This window comes from Pterocles gutturalis, unplaced genomic scaffold, assembly GCF_000699245.1.
Source record: "Pterocles gutturalis isolate BGI_N339 unplaced genomic scaffold, ASM69924v1 scaffold49496, whole genome shotgun sequence".
NCBI lineage: Eukaryota > Metazoa > Chordata > Aves > Pterocliformes > Pteroclidae > Pterocles > Pterocles gutturalis.
In genome coordinates, this window is record NW_010099725.1 from 10,479 (window position 1) to 31,433 (window position 20,955).

The window sequence follows — 20,955 nt, forward strand, 5'->3', positions numbered from 1 at the left end:
GGCTCGTTAATCATTGACAGCTGTATTCGCAATGTAACGGGGTGTTGTGCAGCACTCCCTGGGAACAGACATCAAGGGGATTTATCACAGGGTGGTTTGGGTGGGAAGGGACCTTACAGCCCACCCAGTGCCACCCCCTGCCATGGGCAGGGACACCTCCCACTAGCCCAGGTTGCCCAAAGCCTCATCCAGCCTGGCCTTGAACCCCTCCAGGGATGGGGCATCAACAGCTTCTCTGGGCACCCTGGGCCACTGCCTCACCCCCCGCAGATAGAAACATTTCTTCCTAATTCACCAGTAACTGTGTACAGCTTTTATTAATATTACTACCCAACATGTAAGCTTTAAAAAAGCTGAAGTGTCCAAGTTTGCTTTTGTAAACTGCTACCTATGGTTTGAGCTTTAAACTTAAAAAAAAAAAACCCAAACCAAACCCAGCACAGACACACCCTGGCATAGCCCACCCCAGGGGCTGGGGCGAGCTGAGACACAGCCAGACCCACGCCTGCCTCACCTTACCTTCAGTGGTCAGGCAGAACGTGAACAGAGCTCAAGCAGATCACAATTTAAGATGAGAAATGGGTCTTTTCTTTCCACACTACGCAGCGGGAACTCCTTTATTCATGTTTTTAAACATTTCTGTACAAAGCAATAAAGTCAGTGGAAATACCGGTATGGCTGGGCATGAACAGTTCTTGTCCGTATAAAATATGGAAAATTTGGAAAATATGGAAATACTCCACACACACAGCTCTCAACTGCATGATGACAGAGAATATTAAACATTTACACACGGCTGAAGGACTTACAGACCCCAAATTAACAGAGGGACACAAGTTTTGCTCTGAAGCAGCATCCCTCTCTCCTCTCCCTTTTGTTAGGGAGAGCGTTCTCCTGGCTTGGAAAGGGATTGTGCTCCCCCCAATGACACCGATCAGGACTGAGCGGATAAATACAGCCAGGAGAAAAAGACAACAGTGACTTCCCCTGAGCCCCGCTGCAGAAAAGTCACGACCACGCTCTTCACTCGTGCTGCAGCAGCGCGGGACACACGGGCTTTGGGAAGTCACAGCCCAAGCCATAGCCCCATGATGTCATCTGAACCAGCTGCCTGGGACTAGATTATAAGAAAAAAAAAGTCACTTCATCCCTCCACTTCTGCCTCAGCACTATGAAATGAGATACTGTGTCATTCTGATGGCTTTCCATGAAATACTTCCCTAATTAAAATCATTAACTGCATCAAATTCTGCCTTGGACCAGCAGAAGCCTTGAACCAATGCTCACACATTTCCAGATTAATTTTTAATTTAAAAACGATATTGCATTACCTATCTCAGTCGTATGGTGCCTGCCTTTAAAAAAAAACGGGATACTTCATGATGTTTTCAAAGTATTTCTTACTCAGGCACGGAGAAGGTGACGGGGCTGGCAGTTATCTGGTTGGGGAAGTTATCGCCCTACAGCAGCTAATCCCTGCAGCAGGATGGAGCCCCAGCCTCTCGATGCAACATGTTCCCCTTTTGACCATCCTCATAGTTATTTTTTTTTTCCCCTTATAACTTTAATATTAAAGTACAGGAAAAAAGAATCTAACTGAAATCTTATGACAAGCAAGGAAAAGAAAGCGAAACAAAAATACAAATAAGCAGAATGTAAGTTACATGCTCTTAACTGCACCCACACCAATGTCAAATACTTCTCCAGCGGTAGAAAGTAACATATCATCTTTATCAGCTGTAAAAGTTCGAGCCCTCACTTACCAATCCACCTGGAGGGCTGCAGCTCCGACACTCCCTTGCCTTTTCCCCCTCTCTGCAAACATGCATTTTCCCTTGGATCTCCCCCAGCACAGCCACACGGCTGGAATCCCCTCCAAGCCGGGTTTGGGTGCTGCAGCTTTGTCTCCGAGCCCGGAAGGGATGATGTGCGCTCGCCCTCCACGGAGCGGCAGCCTCCACCCACCTTCTCCCTTTGCCAAGGCAGCTCACAGCCCTGCAGCTCCTCAGGCACAAACCAACCCTGACCAAAACTGCAGCTCTGGGGCAGGAAAGCCCAGCTACACGCCGAGTACAAATTCTGAAGTTTCCCAGCTGCCAGGGTGTCCCTACACCAGGCGGCAGTGCACACCATTTCAAATGCATTTTAACAGCGGCAGCGGGAAACTCCCATGCAACATCCCACCCACACCCTTAAACTGCTGGAGGCAGATGTTCCCAGTTGCCACATTAAACACCCTGATTGGGAGGGGGGCTAGCTCCCCAACACTGCGGGAGCATCCCCTGAGCACCCCCAGCCCAGCCGCAGGCTACGCTCACAGCCAGAGGCAGGACAGGCTGGAAACGTGCTCCTCGGACAAACCGCTTTTAAAACGCTTCTCTCCGGAAAGTCTGGCTTAGTCCAAAGAAACACCATTTTAACTCCTAGAGAGTAGGATTACAAGGAATTTGGACAGCAAGTACTAAATACTGCTAATTACCAAAGCTGCAGACCCTCAGCTGAGCACCATGAAGTCACCAAACACGAACAGCAGTGCAGCAGTTTCGATTCAAGAATAGATTTATGTAAGACATGTAGCACAGGAATATATGGAATATAAAAATACAAACTGTCAGAGAAACAACTATTACTCACTGGTGGTCTTTTGCACTAATTAGCAGGACCCTCTAAACTTCAAGTAGTTAAATTCCACTACAGTGAATTTTGAAGGAAAACTATTGCAGAAGAAGTAGCATTTGGTATTTAATCTTATTTTAATTAAAGCTTCTAATTCCTAATTTGGCCACAGGTACGTTACTTTTTGGTTTGTTTGTTTGGTTGTTTTTTTAATATAAGTTACAATTACTACTGACAACTGCCCAGATGCATTTGCAATTCACCTTGAGAGATTAATTAAACTTGTTTTGATGAGAGGGACAAGATTTCTTCTAGCAGTTCAAATTGGTTTTAAAGTTATAACACATACTATTTCATAGTAATTGCTAAACTTTTTCCTAGAAAATTAATCCTTGGATTGAATTAAATATCAATCCCTAAGAGTTCTGCAACATGCATAAGTAGCTTTTTTCTCTGCTGTCAACTTTAACAGTCTTGCTCCAGGTTCCAGTGTATTTAGATTATATTTAGAATTTTAAGCAACAAAGCCCCAAACTTGCTTCCAAAACCTTATTTCTCAGCTGTTGCCTAAAACTTTGCACCACCTAACTCATCAGGTATCTCTTCTGCCAGACACACTTTGAAGAACACGTGGTCAGTCCTGACCCCTGCTAAAAGGAAGCAACTCCTCAGAAGAATTTCTGGCCATGAATCTTGAGCAGGCACAGATGTTTCTCCACAAGCACAACCAACACAAAAATCAGCAAGGAAAAGGCTTTCAGCAATACCTCTGTTCACTGTGTTACTGGTGAGGTTCAGGCACTTTTCTGCTCACCAGTGCTTCATTTGCTGGGTTTCATAAACGGACCTTGCTCCTCTTCAGGTTCTAGACCTCTCGAAGACTATGGTGTCCTTGTCCTCCTTGCTGTGTACAGTTTAAACCAGTATGGCAAAGCTAGACAGCAGCTGATGCTACTGTCACACACAGCAGTCTATACATAATTAACCAGAAATATTTCAGCATTTCACAGACACAAAAACACCTTCCACAATAAACATCAGCCTATCATTAGAGCCTGTTATATTTCAAAGCATTGCAGGTGTTGAAAGAAGGATTAAAAACAAATTAAAACCTCTGAATACAGAAGTGAAAGATTTATCTATTAACACAATGATTTAAATTGCCCAGGTCAGAGCCCAAAAAGTAAACCTTTCCATCTAACTGAAGGAACACTGACAATACACCAGCAGACTGGCCTAATCACTGTGTTTACTGGCTCATTTCCACTGTAATTTAAATATGTCCAAAAAAAGCTATGTTAAAATAGGCTGAACATCTGAAATTAACAATTACTGTACCTACTTAGATAACGAAGATGCATCATATACAGCTGAAACTCATTAATAACAGCTTCCTAATGGTGCACGGATTGAAGCTGCAGTAGTATTTTTCTTGCTCGCTAGACATGAAAACAATTATTAACAGGGACAGAAAGTTATTATGCTCCATACTACAGAGGTATACCCATTAATATTCTCCTAATGAGAGCTGAGCACCCCCCCCCCCCCCCCCCCCCCAAAAAAAAGATCCATTTTAGTCCTATATAGTACTGCAATGGACAGTGGTGTCATCCTTAAACATCTAGAAACAACAAATACACACACAGAGTGTAATAACAACCCCAAAGTTCTTTAGCGTGATACTTTAATTGAATTTGAAGATCTTGACATTTTTGTCTCTTCAGTGGAAAAACATTTTCATAGGTAGCATGGTCTTGTGAAATACACAGAGTACATAAGCTGTCTTTATTTACTCCTGATCAGTTCCACATGGCTAAGGTGTATATTGCTCCAACAGAATCTAGAAACGAATAATTGTTCAAAATATTTCTGTTCCCGTTGATGTCCTTTTCCATTAATTCTCTCCCTTCAGAATAGGCAACAATTCACCACTTTCCTTTAGTTCCTGTCAAGAAACACATACAGTAATTACTCTCTCCGTACATTTTGTCATTATGCTAACATGATGTCAGTAGGGACCGCTTAGGGACCAGGAAATCGGTTCCCTGGCTGTTCAGGGACCACTCTCCACGACCCCACTAGAGGTCCCCCTTGGCCAAGACAATGAAGTTCATGGTGTTGTATTTACATCCTAGTTTGGGTCTACTAACAGAGGAAACCTCTTCAGTGAAAAGATCAATCAACTGTTATCAACCTTACCAGGTAAATCCCCTGGTACGTCTCCTTCTAGATGTAATTCAAGATATATGTTAGGCATACACAAAATTTTACAACATCCAAAATGCCTCCCACTAAATTTAAAATAAAAAAATTAAAAAAAAAATCCATCAATAGATTTCATTACTACCACACATTGAAACAAACAAGGGAGTAAGAGATTTGTAAGTGTTCAAAGTAAGAGGTGCTCGCCCATATTATCGTAAGGCTGTTAACTTACAAAAGAGATAGATAACACCTGGAAATGGTTTTAAAACAACATGTTGTGGAATATATATTCTCTTCCCACATCTCAAGAGAAACAACTGCCTCAGTTTTACTTCATATTAAGCTATATTATGGAATGCATTTTAAAACATTGACGACATTCACCTACCCATACAAGGCAGTCAGTGTGAGCTGAATACAGGCCAACAATGCAAATAGACAAATTATATTTAAATACCAGTGAGAGAAGTACTTTGCATCATCTCTGCAAAGCCCAAGACTCTACTCACTGATCACTGAAATAACCCACACAGTTGTTAAATAAATAAAATTAAAGTAATCTATATAATTTAAGTAATACCAGTATTTTTAGAACTAAATGAGATTTATTGATTGTATCTTCCCAGGAGTTACAATGTCTGAGGAATTGGCTATAAAACATTCAGACAAGAATGGGCTCAAGAGTATTTGGGGTTTAGAACACTGTGCCTGCTCTGTTACAAAAATCAAAAACCACAGTAACAGATGCAGATCTATTTTTGTTGCTTCAGGGTCTGTTCAAACAACTACAATAAACCTTCCTTTCTTCCAGGAATTAGACTGTTTGCTAGGAAAAAAATGTTTTGCCCACCTTATTTGAGAAAAGCAATGTCAGAAGTAAAACTAGGAAGAGAAACCTGTAAAAATGCACCCACGGGGTAAAAACGGTCTTTACGGTAACAGTAACTGACTGCTGTCAAGAAAATACATTTCACTGCTAAATCTTGGCATATGAGAACGCTAGAGATTTAGAGCTCTGTTCAACCCTATGTTGAGCTAATAAAAGTCACAGTAAAAGCAACCAAGTCATTCTGTTTCAAGATCTAGGGCCACTACAAAGGAATTTCTGTATGTTAGGGGCAGAAAACATTTCTACAGTTTTAAACAAATAGTCAATTTACATCTCAAACAGGATTCTCCCGGTCCTACCTTAACAATATCCAGCCCTCCAACAAGTTCACCTTTCACATATAGTTGAGGATACGTTGGCCAGTTCGAATAGGTTTTCAGTCCTTGCCGCACCTAAGACAAATAATCTGAAATGTAAACTTCAGCTTCAGTAAGAGCAACAATGAAATCCTCAATGATGGAGAAGCTTAATTACCTCTTCATCTTCCAGTATGTCAAATGTCTCATAATCAACACTAGGAAAGAAAAAGAAAAATAAAAACCAAAATCACCTACTGTGGAGTTTTGCAATGTAAGACCCTCAAAAATTCAGAATAGGTATGTTTACAAGCTAGTTTCCAAGCCACTGAGAATTAACAGGAGGAAAAAAAGTCAACACCTTGTGCACCAAGAACCGTAATGTAAGAAGTTTAGTTTCGTGGGAAACTCCTTATAATGCACAGATGACAGCATAACACACTGAAAAAATAAGCTGCATAGCTTAAGCCCTAATTGGCCAAAATGTGAGGTGTGGTATGCAATTCCTCCTACTCCAAGAACTGGCACTCTCCAATAACCAGCAAGTTACAAGCCAGCGACAAGGAGTGGTGATTTGGGTAACCGCTGCTTGTTTCCACGCTGTATATTGATATATAGTTATCTATTATCTCAAAAAGCCCATTCTAACAGCAAGCAATCTAGACAACTGCTTAACCTCTAATGAAACAGGAGTTTATCCCAAGGAAGATGATACTAATCTCTCTCACTGCAGAAATAACTGCTTTGAAGAGGAAAACTGAGGCTAGATAACATGAGAGGCTCCAAGATTAAGGAAACAGATCAAGACGGACCTCTCTAAGACGAGCTGCTTATCAGAGTGGAAAGATTTCTTTCATGTCAACCATCACAGCAAAAAAAAAGAAAAAATTCACTGTTGCAATAAAGTCCTCAATCCAAACAAGACAATCAGTAGCAGTGCTAAAGCAGAGTAGTCTCTGACACACCACATTTGTCTTGGTATCAAATGAGTGTAGTAGTGATTTACACTATGGCTTTTACATAAAGATACTTCAAAATATTGTCAAACAAAGAAAATTATGCTTGGGGAATTCTTCCACTAATATTTTCCATATTCTTTACTTGTAAAATGTAGGTTTTTTAAAACCAAACTGGCTTCCCAAATTAAATTTTAAAAATATCCACTTACATACCCAGTATTATTTATGATTTCTATAATTTGCTTGCTGAATCCACATTTTGCCATCTGGAATGCAAAACACATGTTAAAACATATATGTTTTAATATTTAATATTAATATTTAATCCACAAAATTCCAGGTCCTCAAGCTTACTGGATGAGAAATACTGCTAACCCCTTTTTCATTCTTTATGCTTTTGGAACTTTAAACAGTACTGAATGTCTCCTCCTTTATATACTCTGCCAAAATAAATGCAAACATTGAGAATACTAAACACTTTCCTCAGTTCTGGTGTGAAATGATACACGGTGAATCTGTTTTCCAGGTTTGCCAATACTGTCTTGAGAACTAGTTAGGCTTGATTATTTTCTGAACATCCAAAATCCAAAGCTATGGGTAGGATGGATATAAACACTTTATACGTGTTTGTAAAATAGATGTGTATTATTTTGAGACATACGCTACCTTTTAGTTACTATTCTGCAGAGAGTAACAACCAGTTGATAAATAGGCTGGATGTACAGCAACTCCCAACTGAAATTAGTAACTGAAAGTATCTGCTGCAAACTCTTCCTATTGACAATGTAAGGACATAAAACACCCCTAATTTTTCAAACTTGGGATTTTTCATCCAGACCATCCCTTCTTATTAGTGATTTAATTCGACCAAAATCAGAACGTGTTAAGCAACTTGCCCAAACTCTTGCTCTCTTCAGGCAAAACAGGTTCTAAAGGAGGCAGAAGTGCATCTGTTTGGAAGACCTAAGCCCAGCTAGCTCATCCCCCCATCTCAGCGAGTCAGCACAACCCCCAGGGTTGCAGTGGCCATGAAATGGTTTAGTACAACAACCTGGCACACTCCTGAAAGCATCTGTTCTTAACACACAGAGAAGGCTCGGGGAACAACTGGGGAAAGGAAATGTTAAGAAAAGCCACATGAACAAGCCCAGTCCCCTACCTCTGTATCTCTTTACAGGTACTGTATAAACAACTCTCGTAACGTGCAATTACTAACTACAACTACTGGTGCACCACTGCAGTGAAAAGCCTGAGTTAGGTGCTGGTCAAGTCATTTTGACTGGAAGAATTGTAGTGCCTTGCTGTTCAAAAGGGAACAATTTATCCCTGGTTACTTTGAGTGTGTAACAGACAGCAACAGACTGACCTTTTGCTTTACAGTCATGTGTTATTATTTTAATCCTAACTGTTACCAGTTGTCTTTCTTCAGTCACTATCTTTATTTCAGTGAGCCAGATAATTAAGCACAGCTTACAGACAGCAGGCATAGACCATTCCATGCATGGGAGAAAAAGAGTGGATCATTTATGGATGCGGCATTATACTTCAGCCTTAAAAACATCTAGCAGGTTTTTTTTAAATGCGTAATTTTTTTGTGAAAGCATAATAAAGTCAGAGAAATTAAGAAGGACGCCCAATCCAATTAGGTCAACAGAGGGAAATTTCAAGAGACACGCATCCAGAGATAAAAGTTGTGGGCAACAGTCACAGTGTATGCCTCAGGTAGGATAGACATCAGGGGCAGGCACTCAGAACTTCAGAAGAAAATCCATTCTCTGCAAAGACAATAACTAAGACCAAAAGGACATGCACAGCTCTTCCATTCATTCCTGAATTGTAGATCAATTGACAGATGTCACTGCAGGGCATCAAAATCAACGGTTTTACTATAACACAGCTATCAGCATTTCAGCAAAACACTTCCATCAGGTAAAACAAAGACAATATGGCTTATAGAAGCACCAAATAAAAAGACAGATAACTAACTTCCCAGCACCATTAATTTACATTAAGCAAGGAAAACAAGGAAAACAAGGCAGTTGTCACTGCTTAAAAAATCGTTTAAATATAATACATTCTGCAACATTTGATCTTACCTGTTTGCTTCCCTTCATAAAAAGCATCACAGGAGCTTTGTTTATCAAGCTTTTAAGCCTACAGAAAGCACAAAAAAAAGACAGGCATAAGCCAGCTTAGTTATTATCCCAAGCTTTGTTTCAACAGGAAAATAAATGCAAAAAGTGGAAAGATAGCAATTTACAGCCTTATCAAATACATTTAAAGCATTATTATAAGCAACTCTATTTATTTGCTTACAGTAACTCTAGCGAATGAATTTGAACCATCCTGTTATTTTTAGAGCAACAATTTAATTTTCTAGATTGACCTCTAAGTATCAAGCAGCAGTAAGTTTAAGGAGAAACATTGCTTTAGGGTATTTTAAAGACAGTGTCTATATTTACTGACAGATAGCTCTTTCACAGACTGAATATAATACTTCGCATTTCTTATTCGCCATGTGGAATGTTTTTTGCAGAGTAAGAGCCACACCTATTGTCCATCAGCCATAAGATCTATGGACTAACCACTACTTTCCTTTCAGGAAAGGCTTTCTGTGACAATGGATGAAAAAAAGTTAGCAAAGACTCCTCTTCAACAGTTTCCTGCTAAGGGCAAACCACCCTCTATCAAATGCCTAACAGGTGATCATTTTCTGTATAAGGTCACACAGTGCAAAAACATTCTAGGCTGGAGAACCCAGGGTCTTTGCAAAATAAAACTAAATGAAGTTTTGTTGGTGACCTACAGCCTTTGCACATGTAAACCTCAAAATTTTTTCAACCAAGTGGTCTTTAAGTTAAAAAGAAACAGCAAAACTAACAGCTATGGCAAGGGTGAGCTACAGTAATCCAGGCTGGTTCCCCGGCTGCCAGAGCTGTTTTGTGCAATCAACTGATTTCCAGAGTCCATTTTCAAGGGTATTTTCAAGTGAAGATGACACAGTTAATTGATGGGAAGAGATCAATCATTGAGTAAAGGAATATAATTTAGCATTCAATACATTCTACTACTGATATTCCTTCATTTTATGAAGACTTAGAATGTTTGAATAACTGCCTCATCAGGTTTTTCTTACAAGTGACAGAGAGTGAACGTAGACTGAAAGATGTCAGTTGCTCAGACATTAAGCATGAGGTTAGCTACCAGGAAAAACTAATCTGTGTCATGGAAAAGAACTTCCCAGTTGTCACCAGAAAAAAAAAAAGACAACAGACCTCAGCCAAATGTCATGTGTTAACCCAAGAAACAAACACCAACTAAAAGAAGAAGAACAAACCAGGCAACAAGAAGCTACTTGTGACTTGTCTAGTGAATTTTTAGTCAGTCTGCCTTCAGGCCACTTCCCCATCAAAATTTGATACAACTGATAAAAACTTCACAGACCTGCTCAAAAGATGCTGCTGTTGCTCCTTTGGGGAAACAGTCAGCTTTACCAACAATTTTAATCTATTAAAATGCATTAGGTAAGCAGAGGACATTCGACACTACCTTCTTTCCCCAAAAAGATTAAGGAAAGCAAAAAACTATGTATACACTCAATATATATATTTAATATATATATATTCAAGCTGCAGTTTTGCAAAGACACTAAAGAAAGCCTTCTAAAGCTTTGATCACCATATCAAAACAGCTTGCATTAAATTACTTCTCCACTGGGCTGAGAAGGCAAAAGAATCAGAACCAGTCACATCTTCAGCACTGTAAAACTTGCTCTTACCATTCTCAGACAAGAGCGAATCTATGCTAACATATTTGCCTTCAAGGTACAGGCCACCTCCTTGGTAAACCAGCCCCCCTCTGCATGTCTTAACAGCACTATTCACAGGAAAACTTGGACAAAAGCCACATCTACTAGCAACTTCTCAAACAGAATGAATTGTCAGATATCTAGAACTTGACTGCCTGGGGCATGTCAGAATTTCAAACAAGAGCGAATCTTCAAATGGGAAGGTTAAAGGAGGACAAATTGGCTTCTAGATATTACAGCTGAATGAGGAAGCAATACACTTCCTACTGCTGCAGCATATATTCCTGTTGCAGCGCGAAAGAAAACATGAACTGAAGGACCTGAGTAATGAAGAAAAAAAGGGAGACAAGCCTAGATATTTTTTCCAGTGACACCATAGATATGAAATCTACGCCAAATAAAGCTAACAAAAGCTACTGATGTTTAAAAGATTATTTTCCTAGTTATCTTTAAAGAATAAATTCTTAAAAGAGAGACAAGAAGGAATCTATATATTCCTGCTATAATTAAAAATTATCAAACTACTAGTATAATAAGCAAAGCCTACTGGAACAGTATAGCTTAATATAAAGCAATGCTTACTGTATAGAAATCGGAACACATTAAACAACTGCAGGAGTTATGTAATTAAATAAAATCTTGATGCACTTTGATAAAGTCAAAGAACAGGAATTTATATAGGGGGTCCTCCTTATGTAAATGACCGTACAGGAAACCTCAAAAATAGACACCCTCAAAAATAATGACATAATACAACACACCTGTCCTCCAACTTCTGTGCCTTCGGACAGATCGTGTCCAGTTCTCCAGATGCCTCAAGTTCCTAGGGAGATTGGGGAGAAGAAAAATCAGATGTAAAAAGCAAGAAGAACACGCTTGTGACAACTAACAAGCTTAAAAATTTCTCAGTTTCTGACCTTGACAATATCAAGTCCACCTATAAGCTCTCCAGCTACATACAACTGCGGATAAGTTGGCCAATTAGAATATGTTTTCAGCCCCTGACGAACTTCTTCATCAGAAAAAATGTCAAAACTGCTAAATGAAATACCATGTTTGTTCAATATCTCCACCATTTGTTTGCTGAAACCTGCAAACACAAAAAGAGGAATTACATGTAATTTTAAACAAAGCGTTCCCATGTCTGTACTAAACCTTATTCATTTAAAAAAAAAAAATTGAATTCTTCTAGATAGTAAGGTCAAAACAGCTCCAGTATGTCATTCTTTGCTCTATCAATATCCTCAAATATTATAAAGGGGCAAAAACACATTTATTACTGGGATTACAAACCAAAGTATACAGACAGCTTGGTAAGTCTGCTGCTTCTCTAGAGAGCTACCCAGGAAGTAACCTTCATATAAATGTCTCTGTTGTTCCGACGTACAACTAAAGCAAAGTTAAATGCATTCCCTTATGCTGTTTTTTCCAGCTCTTCCTCATTCAGCATTCATAAAGAAAAGCTTCTCAATGGCTGTAACAGCATCATCAGCAGCCTTCTTCTCATTTCTCCAGTCACACATCGCATTCTCTACCCTTGTCATATCCTCCTCCACCTGCTACTGAACTTCTCCTACACCAAACGTGGATGAAGTTAACACACCATGTGGGAATCGGGATTTAAACCCACTACTGTGGCACTGGTTTAACTCTGAAACTTTTACAATGTTTTCTACTACTTCTGCTTCAAGAGCGTGTCCTTTCCTACTTCACGGTAAAAGGCAGATTCCTTTGAATTTTTTAAATTCTTTATGTTCACATGAGCACTTAATATTATTTTACTACCCATGTGATACTTTCATACTATGTTTTGTTTTCCTTTATGATGGAACTTCAGTATGTCCTACTCTGAAAACATCATCTTCAGCAAAAAAGCACTAAATATTATGATGTAAACATACAGATTTTATACGTTTATTATGTGGACACCCTTAGAAAAAAAGTTTCTCCCTTCTGTAGCTAAGTACCTTTTTCCTAAGAAAATGGTCAGATTATTTGTAAAGAATTATATGTATAAAAAATTTAATATCATAGAATTTACAGCCTATAATCACCTAAATCTTCTTGCACCAGAGGAAAACGCACACAAAACTGCACTATCAAACAATTTTCCTCCTACTCTATTTTAAATTCACCACTCATTTAAGTGGTGAAACGTTAAACTTGTTTTTTCAAAAGACGATAAATTGCTTTTTTCAAACATTAGTCTCTACAGAAACTCTTCAAAATCACTTTAAAAAACAAACCACACACATCTAACATGTGGTCTTTATCCCAAAGTATTTCAGCACCTGCCACTGTTCTTTCATGCCCATCCCTCCCAGACAACACTATCATACGGTTTGCAAAAAGGATCCAGGAGAATTTGTCCGTAATTCAATGTGATAATAATGTGCTTTATATCTTTGCCAACTCATTCTGGTTTGGATTCAAATGCCCTCGCAATCCTACCAATTCCCTCAAAGAATTCCAACAAATGCTGGCAGACAAATGAAAACCACTATACAAATATTAAAAAAAGGAGAGACAATGTTTAAGGGCTTTAATAAAGGAATAAAAAAAAAGGAAAAAAGAATCAAAGTGCCATAGAAGAATAACCTTTGATTTCAGCTTGCAAGACCACCGATTAGTTTTTGAAATATGGATTTTTACTACGGCTTTCTGCAGTTTTCATGATCTGCAATTTATTGAGATATGAAGTAGCAGTATTTATATGTATGGCATCTAAGTTGCTTTTCTTTCTACAACTGAAGTGTTAAGTTCATGTACAGCCTGAAGTAAAACACAGATTCTGAAATTTTTCATACATCTGGGAGTTCATTAGTAAACAGCTGAAGGCTGATTGCTGATGGTTATTCCATCGCCAATATATTAACTCATTTCTACTGTAAGGAACTGGGGAAAGAAAAAGCTTTCTTTTAGCTGTAGGCAATTACATGCAAACCAGAGAGATTGATTGGTTGTGTTTCATTTTGAAGGGTTACGGTAGCAGTCTGGAAGTGTTATGCTTAGGGATAAAGTGCCAGAACAGCTTTACTTTGGTAACAAAAGATTTAGGCTGAATTTCTGAAGAAATGCCATACATGCAGTACATGGAATAATTAAACTGCTAACAAAATGTTTTAAGCAGTTCTAGAGACGATGAGAAATGCCACTCCAGATTCTACACCAATAAAAACACCCTAAATAAATTACGGTATTGATGAAGCAAATAAACAAATGAAGCCACTGAAATAACAACATACGTAGCAACCACATACAATTGCCAGTAAACACACAGCCGAGGGGACAACCCTCACTTTACCCCATGCTTAGCTGGCTTTTCCAATTCAGAAATTAAACTATAAGAAGATCCCAAAATACACTGCTGGACAGGGTTCCCTCTGCTTGCCAACTACACTAACAACTCCAGCGCAAGCCTGTTGTTTGAATCAAAACAGATACAATTCAAAACTATCTTCGCCTTTAACCAGGCATGGCTCCTTTTATTTAATTCTATTTTTAGGACTCCTACTACTGTTCTAACAGATCCGTATCATCTTTGACAAAATGTTAATTACCTTCACCTTGGAAAAGACTGGCTGTTCTAGGAAGTTTAGTGGACCCAACTTACCAACACCTCCCAAATACTATCACAGCAGCCTAAAGGAGGCACGCCATTTAACTGCAAAATTTCAGGCCCTTCTATATTAATTTCATCCATTTTCCATTGCATAGTTCTCAGTTTCTTTTAGAAACTTCCTGGACACGCTCCAATAGAAAGCACAAGAAGCAGCTATATGGGGATGTCTGCACTTGAAACTGTCAACTGAATCTAATCCTTAAAACCGTGGTGAGATCTTCCACAGCTGGGACATTAGCAGTGCATGCACACTACAAAGATATTCGGCGATTATGTGAATATAGCATCAACAAATCACTACACTGCACCAACAGTTCAACCCAAGCATTCGTGGACTCCTGACCAGACCCAAGAAGCACTGCTCTGTTGTATCTTCTTGCCACCACCCCCAGAATAAGACCTTTTCAGCCTTCCCATTCCAAGCGAAGCTCTGGAGATGAGGAATGGTTTTTTCCACACTGTGTTTTGCTCCTTGTTTTTTCAAGATGGAACATGGGCCTCAGGGAACAAACGTATAAAAACAACAGCACAGAAACTAGCAGCTGATGTTCAGTAGAAGACTGGTGGGTTAGAAGCAGACTGACAATTGAGGATAAACTTTAACAAAGGCAAGCAAGGACTGCACTCAAAGGAGACAACCTGGCAAGTGGTGTTGCTAAATTGCCAAAACCATGCCAACTGAGTTACACTGGAACAAGATGGGGCCAGAAGCAAACAAGAGCTGCCAAGAGTGCTGCTTTTTGGTCAAGAAATCCTCATCCTACATCAGTGTTCCTCTTCTGTTTGCCTCCTGCAGCTCATCACAGAAGGCCCTACAAAATCAGTTCTGCAAAGCAACCTCCTGAGACTGCGTGAGCAGAAGGATGGCAGATTCACAGTCTTTCAAAATTCCATTTTTCAACATTTGTTCACGTGCTTTCCATGTAGATCAACACTTCAAGTTAGTTAGGAACCAAGCACTCAAAACACTGAGCAAGAGTGAAGAGAACTAGGTTTAAGAAAAAGCATTTCCACTGTAGCAGAAACACACGCTACTGGTCTTTCGACTACCTAGGATAGTTCTATTTTCTTTTTCCAAATGGCAACAGTAATCCCAGATGTCCGTCAATTCTTTTTATTTGTTGAATTGAAACGTTCTCTTCAGACTATTTTACATTTTCAGCATGTGTAACCTGACACACAGAACATGTCAAGAACAAACACTGAGCTACTTCAGGAAACATCTCCTAGCTCAAGGGCAGCATTGCACATTGCATTTTCTTTAGAAAACCCCTAATCTCCGTGATTCCATTTCCAAAATTTAACTAAGGGAACAGCAATTCTCTAGCTGCATACAAGCAATATGAAAATACTTCCATTAATGTTTCTAGGTGTACAAGACACTGTTGGGATTTATCTCCCCAAAACTGCATAAATCTGGCAACTAGCCCAAAGTGCATGCTGTCACACTGAACACAAACTCCAGAAAATCCTTACCGCAGCGAGGCTCTTTCGGAGACCCCTTCATGAACAGCATGCAAGGGGCAGCATTGATGAGTTTCTTTAGACGCACATTAAGATCTTCTTTTGCACTGTCATTAGAACCAGCAGAAACAGAACTGCTGGACGAGTGGCGCTGCACTTTTTTGGTCAGCTCTGGGGCATGTGCACCATCTAATCTGTCAACTTTCTGAGAATTCTAAGGAAAGCAAAACACAGGCTTGTGTTATAGGATTAAATTCAGAATTTGTACTGTAATAAAAAAATAGTAAAACCGCCATTTAAAGTGTACACTTTCAGATGCAGGGTGGATTAGTGTATTGATCTTTTAGCCAGACTTTAGTTCCAAGACTCACATCATTCTGTTGGCTGGCTACTGTTAACACTAGTAGTTTTGTTACTAAAAGAATTTATTAAAGAAATTATTTTTAATTTTATTATCACAGGCAAATGTGACCCAGACTTGTCATTTCTACCCACAGATTATTTACTCGGGTTTTTGCCATGCTGTAGAACCACAGCTAGACAAGGAAGCACTACAGAAAATTTTCTGACTCTATACAAGGTATGACAACTAAAATAAAAGCTATGTAAGAATCCCAAAGCAATTAAGGAAGCCCTGAAATATTACACATAAAGTGCAAGAACCAGTTCTATCTAGTTCTTTAGGTTCCACTAGATAGATTTAAATCAGATACACAAGTGTCTCTTCACAGGGAAAGTTCTTAAGGTTCTGCTCTTCTGGTATTAGTATTTTAAAAGTATACATATTAAGAGTCCACATGGAATCCATCTTCTCTTAAATCCATTTTTTCTTACCTTAAAGAATAAGAACGTCGGAACAGAACTAATTCCGTATTTTTCAGATACTTCAGGCACAGCTTCAGCTTCCAGCTAAAAACCGAAAACAAAACGAAACCAGAGAAAAAGATTATTTTCATAATCTTCTTTAAAGTTTGACTGTGGATATCAATCCTGTCTAGAATGTTCTTCTAGGCATTTTATACATTTAAAAAGGATTTGATGCAGAAGTTTGTGACACATTTGCATTTAAATGAGACTCACTGGGTTGGCGTGTCATCCACTGAGCCTACACAGTGTCAAAACAGGTTCAGAGGTTTTTATTTTGTTGCACATTTCAAAAGATGCCCGGAGGCTACGAATAAAATTTTTGGTGCACTAGTGACCTAGTAAATTTTCAATCATATGCAGCTACTACTATATTGAAATCCATAAATCATTGACCCCAGTTATGTCATGATTACAGTGGTTATTTTCTGCCCACAGCAATTCTTGCTGTTTGCTCTATTGACTAATTTCAAGGGGCAGTACATCATGACTGACATTTGCAGCCTTCTGCAAATTATGAAGAAAAAAAAGGAGTGTTTCTTCAATAAGCTATTGATGTCTACTAAATTTTATTTTTAACTCCTGCAAGGCTACTGAGTATTGAGTGGTACGCTTGTTGAGATTTTTGGTTCTAATTTTATTCAACATTCAAATGCATACTTTGAAATTATACCATGCAGTAATTTGCAAAGAAAATATATCTTCTAATTAGCTCAATTTTGTGATTTTCTGAGTGACAGAAGATCTAGAATAAGGTTAAGACACTAGCTGTGTATCAGCAGCAGAGTTAATGGTAAAAATAGTTGTAATAGATCTAAATGTTCCAAACAGAAACCTGCAGTACAGCATACAGAAGAAAAAGCCTTTCAAACGCTTATTCCACAAACCAGTGACACTGCATGAACAAGCACCGAGAGAACTACTCAACACTTTGCTCCTGCCTGCCCTGTCCATCCTTACACATTTTAGAAAATACCGTGATTGTTCTCGCTATTAACCAAAATGTAGCCAAAGTCCGAGTACCACAGCACCCTTGGATTTATTTGCTCCAACTATACAGACTCTTAATGAGCTCCCTAAATACTGAAGCAACCCAGCAGCATAAACCAAAAGCGAGAGTCCAAGTTTCACCTCTATTTCTGTAAACCAATGCTCCAACATAACTGAGAAACTAACGCTATAAATTAAAAACCATAAATTCCCATTATCTGTTCTCTTTCAAGTGGCAAATGACTAAATGACTCCTACCTATAACATTAATTTTATTTTCCAGTAAAATTTCCTACTTACTTAGATACTTATGTTCCACTCTGCTGAGGTTCACACATACAGAACAGATTTAATTTCATATTTCGGTAACTTGCTCTTATTGATGCAACTTTCCCAAAAATTGTGTCTAACGATTCTGGATATAGACACACCTTCATCTGAACCCAGACAAGGATCTTAAGAGTCTCAGGCTATGCAACAACTAAAATGAGAAACTGCATTTAGGAAGACTTCCAAGATTTGCTGACAATTGTGTTCAACAAATAAGTTCATTCCATCATTATTTAGCTCTGTTCTAGAATGTAACTGTTTATGATTTGCTAGGCACTACACTACTCCTGGTCAATCACCTGGAACCATCTGAGGAGTTAACAGGTTCTTACCAATTCAAAGGCAGACTCTGGCTATTCTGGAATATGGACCAAAATCCCACAAAGAACTTCCAAAGTCAAATACATTCCCCATGAGGAGCCCCTCCCCAAAAAACATATGAAGAAAATTCACCCAAGTCTTTCAGTAACTTATTTTCTCTGAACAAGTACACCAGCAATATTGGGGAGGGAGGGGAGGGCATTATCTTAGTTCTGCAACTTTTTAATAACAAGTTACTGAAGTTAAAACAATAAATTACAGCTGAATAATAAGTGTTATAAATAAATAATACATTAATATGAATGATAAAGAGGCAGCTGGGAGCTTTCAAACTTGCTTTGGCCTACTAAAAGCTACAGCAGCTCTACATAAATGTAAGCATTTTGAATTTTCAAAATGTTGAAAAATACTCTTTTGAAGTTCTAACGAATAAAACACTACCATTAAAATAGTTCTGCCCTTCTGTTTTACAGAGAGAAATACCAACAGAGAGGAATCATTCAAAAAACCATCACAAAACCTAAAGGCTGTAAGAAATCAAATTAAAATACTTGCACATAGCTGGTCGCTCAATTACTCCTTGCCCTCAGAATCACAGAAGCGTCTCATTAACAAAAGAAAGTTGTTTAAAAACTAGCACATTGATGGAGTGCATTCATTTTTTCATTCCACACTGGTTCTCTTACTCGGATGCGCAGACAATCTCACAAAAACACAGCATCTCATTTGTGTTTATATCATCCAGCACTGTATGACTGTCATCTTAGAGTGACAACATTGCACAGACTTAAATTTACCTTTCTTCAAACTTCATGAAGATCACTGTTCATCTTTAGTATCAGACAGAAAATCTCTACAAATTGAGGTCTATTTAGCTAACCAATAGCATCACGGGAACAAATGAAATCTCTGGCACAATTGAAAAGAACAGTGTTGCCAACTTAATCTCAAATCCGTGGGTGTAAAAAAAAATTTTTAAAATAATCCCACTTTAAAATGTGGATATCTACAGAACTGAAGGCCTGAGACACCACAGGCACAGAGAAATTTAAAAGCCTATTTGTTAGATGGAACAGCTAAGGAAAAATAATCCATTATTGTACCTTAGCAGACTGAATTTTAATTTTTTCTTCTTTAAAGAGCACAGTAAAACAAAGGTTTTATTTAAGCTTGCAATATCAAGTTTGGAAAGATGAACCTAGAACGTTCATCCCACCGATTTTTGATGCATCTCTTGGATCTCTTTAACTTACATCTTTAATTGTGAAGGCATAAAGGAACTTCAAAAACAACTTTACCCACATTTTGTAATACTTTACTCATACTTTGCCATAATGGCTCTCCTCTGTTTAAAACAAGCTCAGCTGGCTGACTCACCTTTACAAATGCAACCTGTGTGTGTTCCTTTGCTAGTGCCGCCATAACCTCATTCATCTGTGCACACTGAGGAGCCCATGGTGCCCAAAAGTGGACAACTACAAGGGACCTATATAAAAAAAAATAACAGCATTAATTTTTAAAGAAGAAACGTGCAATACAAAAGTCTGACATGTCATGCCAAAAAAATCTCACAACCTAAATAAATAAATGAGAAACGCCACCAACCCACACCATCTTCCTGAGAAAAAAGAAAATCAACCAAGTGAAACAAGGAACATTTTCTATGACAAATGCAGCCCCGGTTCAGTATTTCAGAAGACAGACCAAGCTCTGATGCAGAGAATTATCAAGCACTTGGCTCCAGGATTGGCTTTCCTGCACTTGTTCATCACAACCTTCATTGGAAATACCAATTTTGAGACCTCCTCCAATATCCTTCTTAACATATGCACTGTTTGCTGACACCATGAAGAGCTCAGAGAAGTTGTTAAAAACAGATCAAGGATGAACAAAAATACATTTTTTTTTATCAAGTTTTAGAAAAAACAGTCTGATCTACTTAGATCTACCACAGCTTTTACAATGACAGAGAATGAGGATGCCAAGCTGGCACTCCAACTACACAATGCTTCTACATTTAAAAAAAAAGATATTTTTTTACATCTGTTAGACTACAAGTAGGACAAGAGAATACTTCCACTGGCTAAAAACAAAGAGTAGAAGAAAGAACAGGGAATATAAAAGTAGTACAGCAGCTACTCATCAGGCTAAAGCACTAATAACTAACTCAATGGACATTCCTTCCATCAACTGAACTCAGCAACGCACACACTTCCCCTGCTACCAAGAAGTATTTCACAAGTGCTCAGTTTAATTCAGTATGCATAGCGGGAGACATCTGATCACAGGAATGTCAGCTCAGGACAAGCAGAGGAGGAATCATCACATGGTTATTTCATCCTTATGCCATCAGAGCCTATTCTTTCCTTACCAACATGTAGTTGCAATGTACTTAAATTTTTATCTTCAAGGAGAACATATTTTAAGTTAATTTGCACCAAGCGTTTTGGGTGAGGTTTTTTTTGATAAATTAATTCACAGGACAAGCCTGATTTTGCAATTAGACTGCCCTCTTGGTATCTGAGCACTTTAAATTACACTTGAAAAATAGCAAGAGTAATTCAAAACATTAAGAAAGGAAGAAAATAGAG

At 38.6% G+C, this 20,955-nt stretch overlaps 1 protein-coding gene across 1 annotated transcript; it reads right to left on the minus strand.

Moving 5' to 3' along the window:
- Window positions 1-4,285: 4,285 nt before the first annotated feature.
- On the minus strand, window positions 4,286-19,850 carry GLRX3 (glutaredoxin 3; the record flags this gene model as incomplete). The annotated part of the gene is made up of 10 exons (XM_010076999.1): window positions 4,286-4,561; window positions 6,010-6,102; window positions 6,185-6,224; window positions 7,179-7,231; window positions 9,062-9,119; window positions 11,535-11,596; window positions 11,691-11,863; window positions 15,872-16,073; window positions 16,694-16,768; window positions 19,742-19,850. Coding segments are annotated over 10 exons (916 nt in total), but the record flags the coding sequence as incomplete, so codon positions are not given.
- Window positions 19,851-20,955: the final 1,105 nt, after the last annotated feature.